Source organism: Meles meles, chromosome 9, assembly GCF_922984935.1.
Source record: "Meles meles chromosome 9, mMelMel3.1 paternal haplotype, whole genome shotgun sequence".
Taxonomy (NCBI): Eukaryota; Metazoa; Chordata; class Mammalia; order Carnivora; family Mustelidae; genus Meles; species Meles meles.
This window is the reverse complement of record NC_060074.1, coordinates 59933841-59953478: the sequence shown is the minus strand read 5'-3', so window position 1 is coordinate 59953478 and position 19638 is coordinate 59933841. Positions and strand designations below refer to the sequence as shown.

The 19638-nt window shown below is 35.1% G+C and overlaps 1 protein-coding gene across 2 annotated transcripts in view; it reads left to right on the top strand.

Moving 5' to 3' along the window:
• KCNH7 (potassium voltage-gated channel subfamily H member 7) overlaps positions 1 to 19638 on the top strand; it is a 496127-nt gene that overhangs the window by 443774 nt on the left and 32715 nt on the right. Inside the window, exons 10-11 of one of the 2 annotated variants that reach the window (XM_046018072.1) lie at positions 16185 to 16428; positions 19341 to 19546. In XM_046018072.1, the coding sequence (XP_045874028.1) occupies positions 16185 to 16428; positions 19341 to 19546 (450 nt within the window). Of the gene's footprint in view, positions 1 to 16175; positions 16429 to 19340; positions 19547 to 19638 lie in introns of both variants that reach the window. The other variant, XM_046018071.1, reaches the window with a different exon arrangement.

The following is a 19638-nucleotide window of genomic DNA, read 5'->3' as shown; positions in this document are numbered from 1 at the left end:
AACCTCATTAGAAAGCACTGACAAATGGATCACTTTTTATATTTCCATCTGTATTATTGTTGAACAAAGATACCAGCATTCAGAAACTATTGGGGATTCTCTAATGCGGGTTGGCTGAAGCAGTGTCAAGAATTTTTAATCAAAACACGTGTCACCCAATTTTGTTGTTCCATACTGCCAGATTATTTCAGTAACAGTAATCAACAATTATTTATTGTACATCCCCTCTCCATATAACTAGTTTTGTGACCATTTTTGTGATAAAGTCTATTTTTTGACAACTATTTACCTTTCATTGTTTGACTCTATTACCTATGAATATGGTTTATATACCACTTGCCTATTTACAATGTACTTATGAAAGATTTATCTCTTTCTTGTCTGCTTCACACCTTAATACATGGAATCACAACACCCACCGGTAAGAACAGGAGGTATTTATATCCAATTTAATTCTCGTGTAAATTGTGGAGAACACCCTTGTTATCTGTCAGGTTTAGAGCTTGTTAAGTGATTTCCAATGTTAGTTCTGATCTTTATTGCATGATGTAGCAGAGGAAATACAAAGCAAGGAACTGGGGAAGATAACCTGGAAGAGGCCAAGTACAGAATAGAAATCCTTAACTTTAACAACAACTTGACCTCTAGTAATATTTATATACAGTTTCCCCCTCCCCACAAAAAGGCACTTAACTGCTCCTTCCTCCAATCTGGTAAAGCTTATGGGTATACGGTTTGCATTAGATAATTGTCATAAAGAAAATGTCATTCTCTTTCATCATCCTCTATTTTCATGATGTAGGTGCTTTTCTTTCCTCCCATCTGCATGCCTGTATTCCATGATCCTGGAGTGTGTGAGCTCTAAACCATGTGCCACTGAGTCTTGCATGTGGTTTTGAGAGCTTGACTTTGCACGAACTTCTTGTTTGTACAGTGTCTACATTTCTCATCTTGTGACTACAAAGTGAGTAAAAATTCAAAGTGCAAGATAACTAAAAACTCAGCAAATGGAAGATGCTTGTTTATTCAGCACAATGTATAGAAGAAAAGCTAGAGAAAAGCAACTATACTCTTAGACTGTTGAGAGATTTAAAAAAAAAAGAAATCAAAGTGGATTTTCTTACCTCCAAAACCACATTGTTATAATCCTTGTGTCTTATGAATTTATTTTTAACTAAATAGCAATTTAGTAATAATTTAAAGTGATTTAAATTTATGTATTGTGATACATAAAAGTACATTAAACTGTTGCATTTTACATCAGCATTTCATATTATTTTGTTTAAGTATAACCTTAAATATAAGTTCTCATGAAACATTTCAGGTCATTTTTTTTTTTTTTTACTGTTCAACCATGTCAAGATGAGGTACAAGTTTTCCAATAACACTGTATTAATTGACTCAAAATTATTCTTCATAACCCCAAACATTTGATTCCTTGATAGAGCTCACTGCCTAGAAGTGAATCTACCTAAAATGTGCAGCCATTGTTCTTATTCCCTGGATCTTTTGCTTTTTTTGAAATAGCTGTTGCTAGAATGTTCCAGAAACAAAAGCATTCAGGGGACATTTATGGGCTCCTTTCAATGGAAAGAAATGGTTCAGAGTACAAAAGGAAAAGGGTCAGGAGAATGAAGTTAGAGAAAGGAAAGTGTTCTTTTGTGTCTAATGTCAGGCTTAGCAATAGTGAAAATTATCTAAAAAATGTCTATAGGTCAATTCTGGAAAACTGTTCCCTTCTTCTCCACCAAATTTGACTAGTTAGGGGAAGAGGAGATTCTCATATTAAGACTGAGGGTATCTCAAGAAATTCCCCCCAATCAAAGCTGTCCTCTGACGCAGTCTGAAACTTTCTGACATTATCCAACATTGATTTTGGTTACAACATGGACAAGAACTGAAAATCATCTTCCATGTCAGTATAGAGACAAGTTTCTTCATATGACATACAAGAGCCTGGCTTGAATGAAGAAGAGCCCCAGTAATGATGTATAGAGATACATCATTTTGGATGGAGAGAAATACATCATTTATAACAGAGACTACTTCATAATTTAAAAATATATTGACATGGAAGAAAAAAACTTTATGAACATTCAATGAAGAATTTTTTTCTTACTTTAAAAATGTCTCACCAGTAATGCCTAATAATATAAAACAAATTAGGAATAGGAATTCAGAAGACCTAAACATTAGCACTTCAATTTGCCACTAATCTTGGACAAGTCACTTAACCTCTCTGCAATTTCATTACACTTGTCATTGTCAAATGTGTGTAAAGCACCAGAATTTGAATATGCTAAATATGTAGAACAATTATTATGGGAGATTTTCCACTTGAGAATGGAGATTCTAACCTATTTGCTGCCTACTCTTTTGGTTTCTGAGTGGGCTTCTAGTTTTCTTTGATGATGAATTGTTGATGGCAGAGAACAGAAGGGGATCATTTCATGTAAAAACCAGAACAAGAATAAAGGATCATATGTGGGGAAGCACAAAGAAGAGCTGAGGCAAGTAATCCAGAAACAACTTTGTTTAATTTATTTTCAGAAGAAAAGGAACAACTGACTTTTTTTTTTTTTTGATCTTGAGGCATCAGTGGAGAAAATTTTGAAAACCAAACATAGAAAGGAGTTGGAATAAGAACCTAGGAAGAGAGATGAATGTTTTAGCAAGGTAGATAAACAAGTTTTCCTTAAAGACGGGCAGGAATGAAAAGAGAAAGAGTAAAGGCACTGGCTTTGAGGAATAAAGAAGAAAGCTCAATGGTACTAGCACTACATGGTCCAGTCTCCTTGGTTAAGCAGAGAGTACATTAAATCCTCAGAAGGGAGGAGGTATAAGAGAAGAGTTGAAGAGGAGGAACATTCTTAAGAGATTTCAATCAAGAGTCAACCAAGTAGGCTAAAAATGCTTAGAACCACAGTGGACTCTCAGTGACAAAGCATTCATTTATAATGCCCCCAGCAAAACCAATCACAATGGAAATGAAATTAATAAATAATGGCATATTGTTTAATAGAAATCCTTACTCTTTACAGCTGATATGATTTCTAAGAAGCATCTTAGTGAAAATCTGATTCCTTTCCTTCGAAGGCTCTCCACTGCTACCCATCAGGATACCCTTTGCTAACTCTAACTACTGACCTTAACTACTTGCTACTAGCTACCTCCTCCTACTACTACTTATTACTAGCTACTATCTACTTAACTGCTAACTACTAACATTGATTATATCTGCATTCATAATCTAATTCTATGCCAACAAAAACTTTGGTGTACCCTCTCTCTACACTTCCCAGAATGACTTCATCTATGCCAGACCTTTACATTCAAATCTCCTGCACCCACAGACTGTTTTGATACACCACAGTGAAAGGCAATAGTGAGCTCTTTCAGTCAGCAACTTCATATAAAAATAATCATGTTGACATTAAACCTTATGAAAATGTAAAGCAAAATATAAAAAATAACATGGCTTGTCTTCACCATATTGTTCTTATCCTCCCTTAACTTTTCCTAATCATCCTTTATATAATCAAGTTGATAAAGACTGTCAATGAAAAACATTTGATTCATTAGTCATAAAGCCTAACAAAATGATTAAAAATATGGCGCCCTCGTATTTGTTCCTCTAGTAGCCAAGAATTCTGCTTCTAAGAATTCTTCAGCAAATAAAATCACTTGCATTGAAAGATATCAACAGCACAACACAATTTTTACATGGGTGAGCCTGTATATTTGCATTGATTATTTTTTGTTTGACCAGTAATATTTTAACAAAAAAGCATAGGTTCAAAATCAGGAATCAATGTGCAAAAAGCATTGAAAATATTACTGAACTTTGAAAGACATGCTGCTTCTCCATACAGCCTAGCAAATAGATTCACACATTTAAAAATGGGTCATGGAGACTGTCAAAAACCTGCATTTAAATGATAATGATCCTCAGGACTGGTCCCATCTTTTAGTTTTCTGTAAAGAAATGCCTACTTACCTTTAGAACTTGAATTAAAAGAGATGTCTACAATGTACTTTAAAAGATGTTTTTATAGATATGTTGATTAGTTAACAGAAACTGCCTGGCTCTACAGAAATTATGTAGGTAGTAAAATTTTGCCTAGCAAGAAATCTCCTACTAGCACACATACTTGCCTACTAACGCCAGAATTGAACAACAGTTGCTTAAGAAAGGACAAGTCACATGTCCTTCCTATTTTTCACCAAGCTATATTCATTCTGAAGTCTCACAAATACCTAGAGAATAATAAATACCATCCGGAGCCCCTAGACATGAATATCAAGCTTAAAACAGGTGTCTGGTATTTTCAGGTCATGAATGGTATGCACTAAATCATGTTTCACCAATGATTCTGGTCACTTCATCCTGGTCTCCAACCATTATCAAGAAGGACTTATTTACACCTGGCACCATGCTGGTTCTGTGCAAAGGGAGTTCTTTTTTTTTTTTTTTTTTTTTTTTTTTTTTTTTTGCAAAGGGAGTTCTTAACTGTAGGATCTTATCTCTAGTGGCTCCTGAGCCTAGAAAACTGACAGCATGGCCTCAGGCCTTACACATGAAAAACCATCACTGCAGAAACACCACACTGAGACAATGAACATGCTCCAGTTTCTCCATTCATTAATGATGCTCCTTCCAGTAGTAGAATAGTGGAATTGAGGTCTCGAATTACTTTTTAACTCTTTAAAATAATGGTACCATTCAAACAGGACCCTAGAGGGCAATTACTGAGGCAGGAGGATGTGACATGTTTTCAAATACTTTCTTTGAAGTTATAGAAACAGAGGAGTAATTTAAATTCAAATCAATGTTAAGATCACTTAATATTCCACACAGGTTTAACCCATAATAAAAATACAGAGAGTCTTCAAATCTCAGTTTTAAAATACTCTTTGTAAATATGACTTTAAGTCCCTTTTAATTCAGATATTAGAGTAACTCAGCATTTATCTAACCTAATGAAATCAAGTCATTCACAATTTCTCCCAAAATAAAAGTCCATTGTTTTCTTTAATGCAAGAATTACCTGTGACATTACAGGGGCCTAGATATTTATATTAAAATGGATATGTCAGTATTCCACCCAATATGTCAGAGTTTTTTAAATCTTTTCTTTAAGGTTGGAAATAAGCAAAAGTAAGTTCATCGATGCCAATTGCTTTTACAGCCATAGGGCCACATTATTTAGGGAATTTACATATATTTTCATTGTTTTTCTTGGTTTAGATATATTGCTATCCATGGGGATGAGTGTGAATAGAAAAAAAATAATAATCATTGCCTCTTCCATAGCAGATAGTCTTCAAAAACAACAACAAGAACAACACCACCCTCTTTTTTGTTTGCATCTTGGGCTCCTGTTGGTCAGGTGGGTCACCCCTAGTAGAAATCTACACTCAACTTAGGAATGATAAGAATCTTTCTTATTCAGGGTCCAGTACCCCAGCTGGTATCTTTTAATGCTCTAGATCTATGTTAGTTCATTTTTTCCCCACTCCAGTGATAATCTTCTCAGATCAGAATGCTCTATAACACACACAGAACTCAAACAGTAGCTAGAAACACCTACCAGAGTGGGAAGATAAGCCAAAGTTTCACTCCACATAGGTATAATTGTTGTATTTGAACCATGGAGTTCCATTTCTAGCCTTCACTTGTTCTATGAATCACTATGTGTGGATGCCTGGAAACTGGGGCATTAGTCGTGTTTTCTAAGATGGGAGGTTTGCCCCAGAATCTAACTTTAATTTTGTCTGCTTTATCTATGACCAGTGCTTAATACTGAATAGCAGACACCAATCAGTGAGGTCAAAGCATTATAAGAAAGCAGGTATAGTTAATCAGGATGTTTCCTCTATAAATTACCTATATATAGTAGCATTTTGCATAGTTTTTGTTACCTTTTTCTTATCATTTTATAAGAAATCTTCATGAATTATAGATACTAATGCTTTATTTGTCATCTACATTGTAACTTGTTTCCAATCTCTTTTCAATGTGTAGGTTTTGTTAAAAATATCTTTTGGATTTAAAAGGTTTTTTAAATTTTTTTATTTTTATATATGGTCCAATTAGTCAACTTTTCTTTACATAGTTCAGAGATCTTGTCCTGATTTTCAAAGCCAGGATTGAGAACCACTGATATAGATCTTTAAAAGTAAAATCTCCTTCAATAAAATGTTATAATTTTTTTCTTAGAAATTCTTATATTTTTTGTTAAATTTATTTTTACGTTTTATACAGCATAATCAATTGAAAAAATGAAATACATTACACATTTCTATCTTTACTTGCTTATAAATAATGAAGAGTGAAACTATCTTCCTTACAGCCACCTTAATAAATTCCCTATCTTGTTTTGATAGAACTCTTCCTTAGTCTAATATAATTTGGTTTAGTTTGGGGGGATTTCTTTGAGGATTTACTCTTAGATGATCTAGATATGCAGTCATATCAGTGTCAAAAAGAAATAGTTTCAGGGCGCCTGGGTGGCTCAGTGGGTTAAAGCCTCTGCCTTCGGCTCAGGTCATGATCCCAGAGTCCTGGGATCCAGCCCTGCATCGGGCTCTCTGCTCAGCTGGGAGCCTGCTTCCTCCTCTCTCTCTCTGCCTGCCTCTCCACCTACTGTGATCTCTGTCTGTCAAATAAATAAATAAAATCTTAAAAAAAAAAAAGAAATAGTTTCATTCTCTCTTTTCAAATACTATGTATCATGATTTTTAGTTCACTAGATTCTACAAAACAATTTTGAGTAGTAATAGCTGAGTTCAATAAAAATAACTTCACCATTAAGACTAATACTTTTAAAATATCTTTGCATTTCTGAAATCAATCTTACTTTGTCATAGAGTTTTTTATTCTTTGTTGATTTTGTTGGTTAGTAAATTTTTTAGAATTTTGCATCTATTTTATAATGATATTAGTATACACTTATTTGCTCTTTAACTGTTAGGAAGAAATCATCTGTAAAACCATGTGGTCCTAGAGGTTTTCATAGCAGGTCTTTAATCACCATTCTAATTCTATTACGGTAATTATGTATTCTATTTCTTCCTTGATCAATATTAGTATGTCTGTTTTGTGAAGAATTCATCCATTGCATCTAGGCTTTCAAAGTTGTAAAATTGAATGTAGGATTCTTTTCCAACTCAGTATTTTCTGTATCAACAGGTATATCTGCTTTCTCATTCCTAAACTGGTATATTTTTGTTCTTTCTTCTTTCCTGTAGCAGGCTTTTGAAAGATTTATAAATTCCATTGGATTTTGTTTAAGGAACTATCCTTTGCATAAATTTATACTTGCTACTATTCTTTTTATTTCCAGAGTCTGCCTTCATTAATTCCCCCTTTTTTTTATTTCTGTGGATTGTTTTTTTTTTTTTTTTTTTGTCTTATTATTTTTAACATTGTATTAGGGTCTTTTTTTTTTAAGATTTTATTTATTTATTTGTCAGAGAGAGAGAGAGAACAAGCAGGGAGAGTGGCAGACAGAGGGAGAATAAAAGCAGACTTTCCACTGAGCAGGGCCCAGTGTGGGACTTGACCCCAGAAACCTGGGATCATGACCTGAACTGAAGGCAGATAGATGCTTAACAGATTGAGTCACCCAGGTGTCTCTGTATTAAGGTCTTTTTTCATTTGAGTCTTTCTTCTGTAAAAATGGAGGTGTTAAGACTATATATTCTCCTTTCAGTATAAGCTTTTCTGTGGTAACATGGGTTTTGATATGACATGTTCTCCTTTTATTGCTTGCTACATTATTTCTTCTTTGATCTGAAGGTTATCATAGAGTGTTGTTCTTAATTTCCATGTATTTCTGACTTTCTGGTCACTTTTTAATATTTTTCTAATTTTTTGGATTATAGTCAGAGTTAATGAACTACATAACATTTCTACTTTTATAAATGTTTAAGCACCTACACTTAAATGTAGAAGAAATCTGTATTTGTAATATTTAAAATGACTCATCTTTTATTCAGATTTTCCAAAGCATTTAGCTTTATTGGGGAGGAGGGAAACCAGTTTTCTTTTCTTTACATATAGTTTACCCTCTTATGTAAAATATGGTTAAATTATATAACTAACAAGTACAGCCAGCATAAATAAGTTTCAGAATGTACACAGCTGGTTTAAAATTCAGTTGGTGGAGTAGAAATGTGCAGGGACAATATCTGGAACATTCAGAGTGCTGGGGCAGCAAGAATCAATACATTTTATGGAAGAGGAATCTGTTAGGAGTAAAAGAACTTCAACTATATTGGGAGCTTCTCCTATTTTGTAAAAAATTATACAATTGTTGATACAGTCATCACTTTCTCTAGAAAACAATTGGAATTGCTTTCTGGCCTTAACATTTCTGAGGAACAAACACCCTAACTGCTACAAAGTGAAAATGACATTTATGCTACATTTCTATTCTTTGTTAGTTATTGATAAAAACCAATAAATCAAAGGAATGGGGAACATATTGGGAACTACTTTAGAAATCCAATCTAATGGGCAGCTGTGGCAAGGCACGATAGTTGATAGAAACCTGGACTCAATTTGAAGTCTTAGGGGCGCCTGGGTGCTCAGTGGGTTAAGCCTATGCCTTTGGCTCAGGTCATGATCTCAGGGTCTTGGGATTGAGACCCGCATTGGGCTTTCTGCTCAGCGGGGAGCCTGCTTCCCCTCTCTCTCTCTGCCTGCCTCTCTGCCTACTTATGATCTCTTTCTGTCAAATAAATAAATAAAATCTTTTAAAAAAATAAATTTGAAGCCTTAGTTCTTCTACAAATAAATTCCCTACTGCCTTTATGAGTCACCTTTCACATATAAAAATGGGATTATCACCACTCTCTATTCCTTATATAAAGTTGACAAGTCAATCAAAATATTTGATTTTAAAATATGATCATATGAGAGATATTTCTGAAACTTAAAACTAGATTTAAATTCAAGATGGCATATCAAGTACAAAGTGGTACTTAAATCATTCTCATTACCCAGAAGATTGCACCCCCTTTTCCTTTCTTTGTGAGCAAGCTCGGGTCATTTACAATCAATCCATTTGGAAAGAGGTATTTGCAAAGCATCCAATAGACCCCACTATAGTTATATTCTGTTAATGCCTTCCCTCACTCCCTCTTTCAAGGAGTTGGGTTGAGGGGAAGGTCCTGAAATTGTTTCTCAGTATCCAGATTCCTCCTATTATCTTTAGAAACCCCGGTGGGTTCCATGGCTTCATCTTGGGACCTTATATTATAAATCCTTTTTATGTCAGGCTGTTGCTGAATTAGCAGAACTCCAGAGTCTAGGTAACAAGGACATGTATATAAAAGCAATAAATCCTCTCTGCCTACTCATCATTACCCACACTCCAACTCATCCTTGGCCCTGACAATTGGGGTCACTTTAAAGTTTGAGTGTCCTTTTGAAAGCAAAGAAACATCTCACATATCATGCTGTGAACCCGTAAGAGCTGCCAGAGAGACAAGAAGAAGCAAGAGGAAAGACTGTTTCATTTTTTAGGGAATCTTTACTTACACCAAAATCAGTTCAGGATTTATAATGTTATTTTCCATGTCTGTGTGTGGCAAGTTTTTATTCTGTTCATGATTTGCTTCTAAATGATGTAACCATGTGATAAATGTTCAAAAGTTACACATAGAAAATTAGTTAATTTTCTCAAGGCTTATAAAGGCCCCATGAGGGATTGCATAATATTTCACTTTGGTCAGATACAATACCCTTCCTATACAATAAAATAATTCCTCATTCTCATTAGCCATGTGAAGGTAAAATAAGAAAGCAGATAGCAAAGCAGTTTGAGCTTCAGACTAGGGCTCTGTATACTTAAATGCTTAAAACTGCTAAAAGAACCCACCTATCATGACCACTGATTAAACATGATGTATTAAACATGTAGTCCCCAAGGACACATGAAAAACATGTGCTTCCTATTCCTTAACAATAAATCATAACCATAGCAATAATATGTTCTGGGATGACCTCAAAATTAGGGAATACCTTAGCTCTTAAAAACAACAAAGAGCAAGGTTTGCTATCTTGTAAGTGGTAAAGATTTACCAAATGCTGAATGCCCACATGGCAAACAACGATTCTCTCAGAATCAGAAAATGCTATAAAATATTAAGGCTGTGCTCTAGGGCAGAGACTTAAGATTTAATATATTACTTGCATCATCTATTTGATAATCACACTTGAGGTTTAGTGTTTCATAGGGAGTATTAATTTGTGTTTTGATTAATCCTAATTTGTCAAGATCTAAGTGTATTTAATGAACCAGAGAATTTCCTTGGAAAATTTCCTAATGTCAGTTATCATAGTTACCAAACTTGTTCATATGATTAATTTGCTGTTTAGGGGAATCATTTAACACACTCAGACTACCTTCCTCATGGTGCTCTTCTCAGCCTGCCTTTAGGAATATCCCCCCTGCAGCTACACTAAGTGTAACAAATCAAAAACCACTCATTACAACATAAATCAACTTTCAATATTATCTGGATGGGGGTGTCTATAATAAAATATATTTTGATTCTTTCTAAAGTAAATGGAGTATTTCAAAAACCATAGATGGTCTCTGGAGAGAGTTGTGTGAAAAACTCCATTGTTGATGCTCTTCTAATGGAAGCTAGAAAGTGTACCCACCATAAAAGAGTATTTTGCAACCCAAGCTAAGAGACAGCAAACATTGAAGGCGTGTGTCTTAATTGTGAGGAAAGAATAATGGAGTTTATTGTCAGTATATTGTGAATATTTAACTTTATTTGAAAATCCTTATCTATCAGCATACAGGTAAAAGTTGAATGAAGAAATAAATTTCTCTCTTGCAACTTTTGCCTTTCTTTAATCATATGGGGTGGAGCCAGGAGCACGAAGACTCATAGAATAAAAGGAAATCTTAAACTGCAGGGCAGGGAAGAAATTCATGGTTTTAATGCTATAAATCACCTGCCCTACCCACAGGATATATAGTTACTGTTGAAAGATAAAGTTGTATTGTAATTTGATTATAAAAGAGCTATTTCCAGAGCAATATCCAAAAGAAAGTAGGCCCCTACCTTGAAGGATGATACAGTAGTTTCATATAAAAAAACAATAATAATAATCTTAATTAATATTCATTAATATTCTTCTCAGATTCCACTGACTGAGTCTCAGGACACATTTCTCTAATTGTCATAGACCTGGGCCAAATTTATTTTTTTCATTGAAACCCTAATACATAAAATAGGTCCCATAATTGTTTTTTTGGCATAAGTATATATGTTTGATTTAAGGATCTACTTATTAAAAAGTAAATGAGACAAATACCATTTTGATGAGCCCACTCATATCAACTCAGAAATTGCAGGCATTAACCTCAGCCTCCATTCTTTTCTAAATTTTGTGTTCATTGCTCAGTATGGAGAAAATTTGAATTCATACACTGCAAAATCGCAAATATTAACAATATTGTAGTATTTATTCCACAACGTGTGTGCCAGCAGATACACATTTGAGAGAAGTTTAGTATAAAATTAAATACTTCTGAATTAATATCTGATCATGTTTCATAGGTGCTTGCTATGTGATAGTTAATTATTTCAATTTTTCTCTCTCTTTGTATAACTTCTTCAAGGAGTTTTATTTAGTTTGATTTAATAATGCTATCTTGTGTAGTTGTTAAGTTATTCTTATTTGAATGTCCTTAAACTTCGGGTCTTTTGGTACTAAGCTCTGGGGCTGATTGCTTTTAGCAATCACAGAAAGCATTTCAAACTCACTTAAAAGACTGTCTCATTTGTCTTATAAAGTTGAGGCTCCCAAAGAGTTTTATTCACGTAAAGTCAAGGAAAGGAAAGTTAGCTTTATATTTATAAAATAGTCACGTGACCTTATACCATATCAAAGACATGGCGGGGCGCCTGTGGCTCACGGGGTTAAAGCCTCTGCCTTCAGCTCAGGTCATGATCCCAGGGTCCTGGGATCGAGCCCTTCATCTGGCTCTCTGCTCAGCAGGGAGCCTGCTTCCTCCTCTCTCTCTCTCTCTCTCTCTCTCTCTCTCTGCCTGCCTTTTCGCCTACTTGTGATCTCTGTCAAATAAATAAATAAAATCTTTAAAAAAAAAAGACATGGGATTTATATCAGCCTTGAAAAAATTTTCTGGAATGTCAGGAAGTTTTAAAAATCCCCCGTAACTGCAAATATTAGAAAAGTTAAATTGAGCTTCTCATCACCTTTAATTAACTGTATATTGAGGATTCATTTGAACAACCATCAGGATTATAAGTGTCCAAATGTGTACTATAAATGTCCATGCAAAGCAAACTGTGGAAAATTCTGATTAAATATATATTTTTATATTTATTATATACAATTAAATATATATATGATTAAACATGCATACATACATATTTTTAATCTGGGCATTTAGAGAAAGGCTTAAGGGTCAGGTGTATGTTCAGAACATGTTTTTTTTCATTGTTATGCTTCCATGCCTAGTATAGTGCTTGATATAAGGTAGATACTTATTACATATTTGCTAAAAAAATGAGAGCTACTTTTCCAAGCTGCAGGCTATGACCCTGATTCTGGGTGATGCTCCTGGGTCTTTGAAATCAAATCAACCCAATAAATAATGGCTTCAGACATGATGAAAGGTGCTGTGTACCCTCAGAGCTTTAGAACTTGACAGACAAAAGGGTTGTATAAAGTGTAGTGGAAATAATAACTATCACTAAACCAGCTGTGTCTTCGTTTGTACCTGTGTACTTGACATGCCTACTCTTTACAACCAGATCTGGTAGGCCTGGTGGAATGCTAATATTTGACTGTTGAATGAGAAGTTCCATGTCAGGTAGTTGAGCAGAGGAACAAAACCTGATGAAAAAAAAGTATAATGAGTAGGAAGGAAGGAAGGCAACAGAGCTGAAACCAACAAAAATGGGTGTTTTGGATGAATACTACTTAAACCTATCCCATCTCCTCACCCTTCCCAATGTTTTTCTGTTCTATTTCTCTATAATCCCTCTCTTTTAACTCTGCTTTTAAAATCCCTTTACTTAGGGATACTCCAGATTCCAAAGCTAACTTAAATAGGACATTTAATCTTCTGGGCTAATAAGAGATTTACTTACTAAATATTAACTTCTATTGACTTTTACTTGAGTGATCTATGTAACTAACTTAAGAAAATTAAGAAAGTTAGTGAAAGGCTAACACCACAGGAGAATTCTTTAATCCAGATAAGTCCTTCATGCCATTGTATGTGTATCTCTCTGGGCCAGCAAAGACTCCTCCATGAAACTCTGATATTTCCAAGTTTAGGCCATTCTTTTCAATGGGTATCATATCTGATAGGAAAAATGCTAGGAGATAACACTTAAGAACATTTGAGAAAAGAATAATGTTGAAAAACTTTCCCAAGTACGCTTTATGGTTTGGTGAGTTATTCTAAGAATAACTTGGAATTGGCATTCCAAGAACATGTTTATATTGATTTCATAACTGCCTACTTTCAAAAAGAATTTAAGACAACTCACAGTGAAAACCCAAATGCAAGTAAGCCAAAACATTTAACACAAAGAACAGGAATCAAAAGTTACCTTAAACTCTGTTGAGGCAATGCAACACAAAACTTAGTGGTGAATTTTCTATTCACCAAAGAGATCAAGGAGAATATAATGGGTGTTGTGTCTCTCAATTTCTAGCTACAGAGAACGTATTAGTTCTTCAGGAACTATAAATATGTATAAGAAGAAGAAGAAAAGAAAAAGTCAGAAGTAAGCGAGGGACAGCTACCTTGTATGGGATAATTTACATACATTATCACATTTAATTGTGGGTGCAACCCTGTGAAGTGGATATTATTAATTATTTTTACAATTGAAGAAACTGAATCTCAAGAAAATTTAATTGAATTAACCAAAGTCACAACTAGTAAGTGTCAGAACTGGAACTTCAGCCATGCCTATCTGATTCCATAGGCCATCTTAACATACTCAGAGAAATGAGTAACCCCTACCTCTATCTCATCTTACCTTCCAATTCAAAGCATGCATACACACCCTTGTGCACATGTGTCCACAAACACACATACACAATTTTTCCTTTTATAAGCAGGCTACTCAGAAAGTATAACAGAGGAACTTCAGGAAAATGCTAGAAATAGCAGCTACAAGCTCACTAATCTCATTCCAACTACTATAAAGAAAGTGCTATTTCCCCATTTATGTGAAATATAAAATGCATTTTGTACATTTTTATAGCCAAATCTTAAAGAAAAAATAGATATATCTAACTTGTTACTTGGTGTGATGCTCTTTACATTTTTATCTGTATGGGGACATCTCAGAATTATGCTGAGACCACAACAGTGGGCTTCAGGGAGGAAAAGTAGATCATACACAGGAAGACCAGTAAACTGGGGGTTTTCCTACTATAGCGCCCCCAGACAAAGAGACCCCATTTCAGAAAAAAACTGTGCAAACCTTGCTTAATTCCAGTCTAGCATCACTTGTAAAAGAATCCCATGTTGATGGTCTAAACCAGTAGAAGGGGTCAGTGATCTACCAGAGGGTGGGCTCTGTGAGAGGATCTGAGTTGTTTAGGATCTAACAGAGTAGGAAAAGAACCCCACAGCTCTCAAACACAGAAAAGGGCGAAGACTAGGCAGTTTATCCTTTTGGGGAGGTCTTCAGTCCAAGCAGGAAATCTGGTAGGAGTCCAGTCTCATAGACAAAGTCTGAAAGATAGAGTTAAGGACAGAAGTTTCAGAAGAGTGCCGGGAATTCAGAGAAGAGGACGTCTCATTTATTTTGGGTCTGAGCCAGGTAATACAGACACTTCAGGATAGATGTCTGAGTTCCTGCAGCTGTGTGGGGCTGGGTATACAGTGTCTAGAAATTGGCATGCTATTTACTGGTAACTTACAACAAATTTCAAAATCGAAAAAGCGCTTATTCTCTGGCAAAGAAGCACAGATAGATGAAGTGACTTGCACAAGTGTCAGCCTGTGGCAAATTCACAACCAGAACCCACATTCTGTGGGTTTTCTTCTAAAACACCTCTGTGGGTGACTCCACAATGAACGAAACAAGATTGGAGGTAGTCGCTATCATGTTTCGTCTCTCCTTGATCCGTTTGTATGATACCTTACCTGTCTGACTGATTGCCTCACACAGGGGTCCTACAGAAGCAGTATACCTGTGGGCTGCTTTAACATTTCCAATAGACATAAGTATAAGTTAACACAAATATGGGCTCATTTGAAGTTCCTCTATGGACCATATGCATTCCAATTATCTGGACAACTAATTCATGATGACTTTTAGCTGCATTGAATAGCAATAGCAAGGTAATAGCAATGCATAATTTTATTCAGTTTAACTTGAATGGCACTTGTCACAAATTTTATTTACTCTTTTCTGTAAGGCTTAAATTAATCACTGAATAAGTTGTCAAAACAGTAGTGCTATTAGAAGCTTTAAGTTTGCATTTGTAAACTTTTGGCACAATTTACATTTCTGAAAACATACCTATACTTTTAAAGTGTGTTTGCTATTCTCCTTCACTTTCTCTATTTTCAGTGCTTATCAAAATATTTAGTATTAATAGTGTGCATAGGAAACATAAATATTCCAAGTCCTGTTAGCTAAGAGCACTCTCTGGTCTATGACATTTACAAATACCATAGCTATTTCAGGATCACTATTTTTACTAATTCTAATTAAGAATTATACCAGAGACAGCGATCCAGATTGACTTGAGATTCCTTCAAAAGGTTGTCTTTCTAGCTGTACCACCTTTCATTAGTTATGTCTTACTAATTGTCACATTTGCATTCCATATGTGCACAGTATGGTGCTACCTCACGTAACGCAGGGAATAAGCAGCAGTGTGAAACATCGGCATTACATTGTAATGAGACAGCATTTGTGTTGAGTCTGAATGCCTGCAGTTAATTCAGAGAACAAGTCTTTGAGTTAAAATTCTGACATGTTTAGCAAACCAAGTATTCACTGAGGTAGGCGAGGTAGAAGCATTGTAAGAACTCGTGTGACAATGACTACATCCACAGTTCTGTGAGCAAGAAATATACTTTATTTCTCAGGTGGAGGTACCCTGTGCACTGGTAGTATGAAATTCTTTATTTTTTTTTCCCCAGGTCCTAAAGGGTTTCCCAGAATGTTTACAAGCTGACATTTGCCTACATCTCAACCAGACTTTGCTGCAAAACTGCAAAGCCTTTCGGGGGGCAAGTAAAGGTTGCCTTAGAGCTTTGGCAATGAAGTTCAAGACGACCCATGCACCTCCAGGAGACACCCTGGTTCACTGTGGGGATGTCCTCACTGCACTTTATTTCTTATCCAGAGGCTCCATTGAAATCCTCAAAGATGACATTGTGGTAGCTATTCTGGGTGAGTGTTTCAGAACTGATAGTGACAAACTGAGGTATTAGTTGGGGCAATATGTAGCTTAAAATGATAGGAAACAGGATGGATCCATTTATTTGTCAGTACTATTTAAGAATGATGGGTCATTTTAATTTATTTAAAATTCAATCCAAGTCAAACTGACCTTGCAGAAAGCATGTTTTCATGACTATCTCACTTTTTCTCTGGTATGTAAATACTTCCATGACTCTCTTTAGTTCTTGGCAGCTACTTAAGTGTTTGAGGCCAAATATATGAAAACAGTCAACATTTTTCTTCTTGTGTTGGAGAACCTTGGATTCATGTGGATCCCTTAACACCTTAAATAAATGTATACATTGTAAGGTTCTTGCTAGTATCTGCCAATGCCTTGTCATGAACTAAATTTCATAAATAAATTTCATCTATTCGCTCTTCACTTTTACCTGCTGTATCCCATTGAATGGAATTATATGAATCCTTACCTAAGTCATATAGAGAGCTATGAACTTAGCAGTCAGGGATAAAGGTGATGAGGAGATTAAATTCACTAGTAAATTAAACCGGTTTGGGTGCAAAAGAAAGTCCATCTGTCCAATCTGTCTCTTCAAAACCAAATTTAGTCAGTGTGAACTTGTAGGATTTCTTTGGAATATTAGAACAGTGTGAAAGAGGAAAGGAGCAGAAAGATCAGTTTTTCTCCCCAGCAGGAGGTTTAAGCCTCACTCCTCCCAAGGGAACACCCACCCCCAATAGTTGAGAATATAGGCACTTCTTTGTTTTCCTGTGGATTAAATCTAGGTCCATTTAAATAATGACCATGATCAACGATTTGAAAAAAATGATCAGCAATTTCCTTTCACTAGATTCTTGATGTTAACATCCAAAAAAGGACAAGGATGTTGTCTGTTTTCTTTGCTGTTGTGTAGAACCAGAGTATGACCTAGCACGGGATGAAAAAGTTTGAGTAATTCCTATATATCTTAATAATTTTGTTATAGTGACAGTTTTCTTTAAACCCCAAATTGACAAAACACACAGTTTGGTTTACAATTCAATAAGCAGACAAAGAATAAAAACATAAATCAGGAGGCAACTACATAATAAACTTGGACTTCCACCAGGTTTGGCCTTAATATTTTGCTCTATACGTTGCCAGGAAAGAAGCATGCTTCATTGCATTCCTGATCTTAGAATCAGCCTGCCCCAGCTTCTACTGGGAGGTAATAAGCCCACCTGCCTTATAAAAAAAAGTAATTTTAAAGTGTAGTTAAGCAGTACACACTGACTGGCTTAGTTTATGCTCAGTTACAGTCATGTAAACTAATTAAAATGCAAAGCTCATGCTGAATTTAATTGAGAGCTTTTCTTTAATAATATCTACACTGAAGTTTTAAAACTAAAGAATTTCAAGAATCTTTTTTTCTGTCCCCATTTCCATATAAATCTGCACCTAAAATCCTCACAAGTTATGATTATTCATTCCATGTTTGAAGTGAAGTATTTATATAAAAAAAGGTAATGTATTATCTCCCATATCAATTTCTGTCATAGAGATATGCTCTGATTTCTCCCCATTAAGTTCACATTTAAAATAGGAACATTACAGATATTTTTGACCAATTGGAATTTTATTGTTTAAAACTCTTTGATAGTTTCCATAGTCAGGTATATATAACCTGGTCCATCAAACACTCACGTAGCGTTTCCAGAAAGTTTTTTTCTAAATCTGAAAAAGCTTCATGATATACATAAGAAAGGACCATTTACACTACCACTGACGATCTTTAGAAGTCATATGATCAATAATTTATCAGTAATTATTAAGCATGTATTCCTTAATTTTTAAGTGTCTTGACATTCAGAGACAGAAAAATCTGAATGGCCATGACATTCAGGTAAAATATTGGGAGGAGATTAAACATACCAAGTGTGAAAAAATTTTGACTAGAGTCATAATGTAAGGGATTTAATCATGGACACTCTCTCCTTCCCTTCACCCACCTAAGTAGGTGACCTTGACCTAATCAGTTTACCTCTTTAATCTTCTTTCCATAGCCATAATATTTAGATAATAAATAGCAATTTCTTTATGAGGTTATTTTAGGGATTAAATGAGATAATTCACCTAAGCATTTTACACAATGCCTGGCACCTACTTAAATCTTAATAAGCATTTGTTGTTGCTGTCGTCATCCTCATTATTGAACAAATCCTGGAAAAGCAGGTGGCATGTGACTAGGCTGAGGAGATGAGGCAGACCCATCAGAAGCCGGATACTGAAATAATCTCAGTTTGGCAAGAAAACAAGGACACACTTGGAGAATAAAGGCCATTTGGTAAAAAGGCAAGACTATAAATAAGACTAGATTTATTAAACAATTGCACAAATTCATCAAGAGCAAATCTAAAAGTGTTTACTAAAGGGAACAAGATATGTTCAAATTATACTCCTAGTTCTCTTAGTGTTGAAAACATTCCACTCTACCCCCGTGCTTGGACCAGACCATCCTGAGATAGAAAGTTTGTGAATCTGACCCACTGCCACCTTTTTCAAATTCTTCGATTGACAAATTTAAACCGCACCTACTATATGGCAAGACCCTTTGCTAGCCATACAGGGAAGAGCAGACTAAAATCATGTTTGCTGCATTTCTAGAAGCTTGGCCAAAGAATAAAAACCAGAAATAATGGGAATTATACCAAGACCAGTATGTTAAGAGGTAAATTCCACTCAGCAAACAGACGTGACTGAGGCAGTCAGTAGAGTATACTGGAATTTTGCTGCCCAAGTGTCTGTTGGCCATGGGATTTTCCATTTGAAGTCCTTGGTCCAAGGATTGGTCAGTGGTCCCCTTGTACTTTTAGGAAGAAAACATTAAGTTCAAACTCCTTTTACCTCTTTTTTTTTTTTTTAGGAAAAAACGATATATTTGGAGAAATGGTTCATCTTTATGCTAAACCTGGAAAGTCTAACGCAGATGTGAGAGCTCTCACATACTGTGACTTGCATAAGATCCAGAGAGAAGACTTGTTAGAAGTTTTGGATATGTACCCTGAGTTTTCTGATCATTTTCTCACAAACCTAGAGTTGACTTTTAACCTAAGACATGAAAGTGCAAAGGTATATGTTAACAGTTTGCTTATTTTTATACTTACGACATTTTATTTTATTCTTGGATCACCAAAATACTTCTGAAAGATCAAGCAAAATGT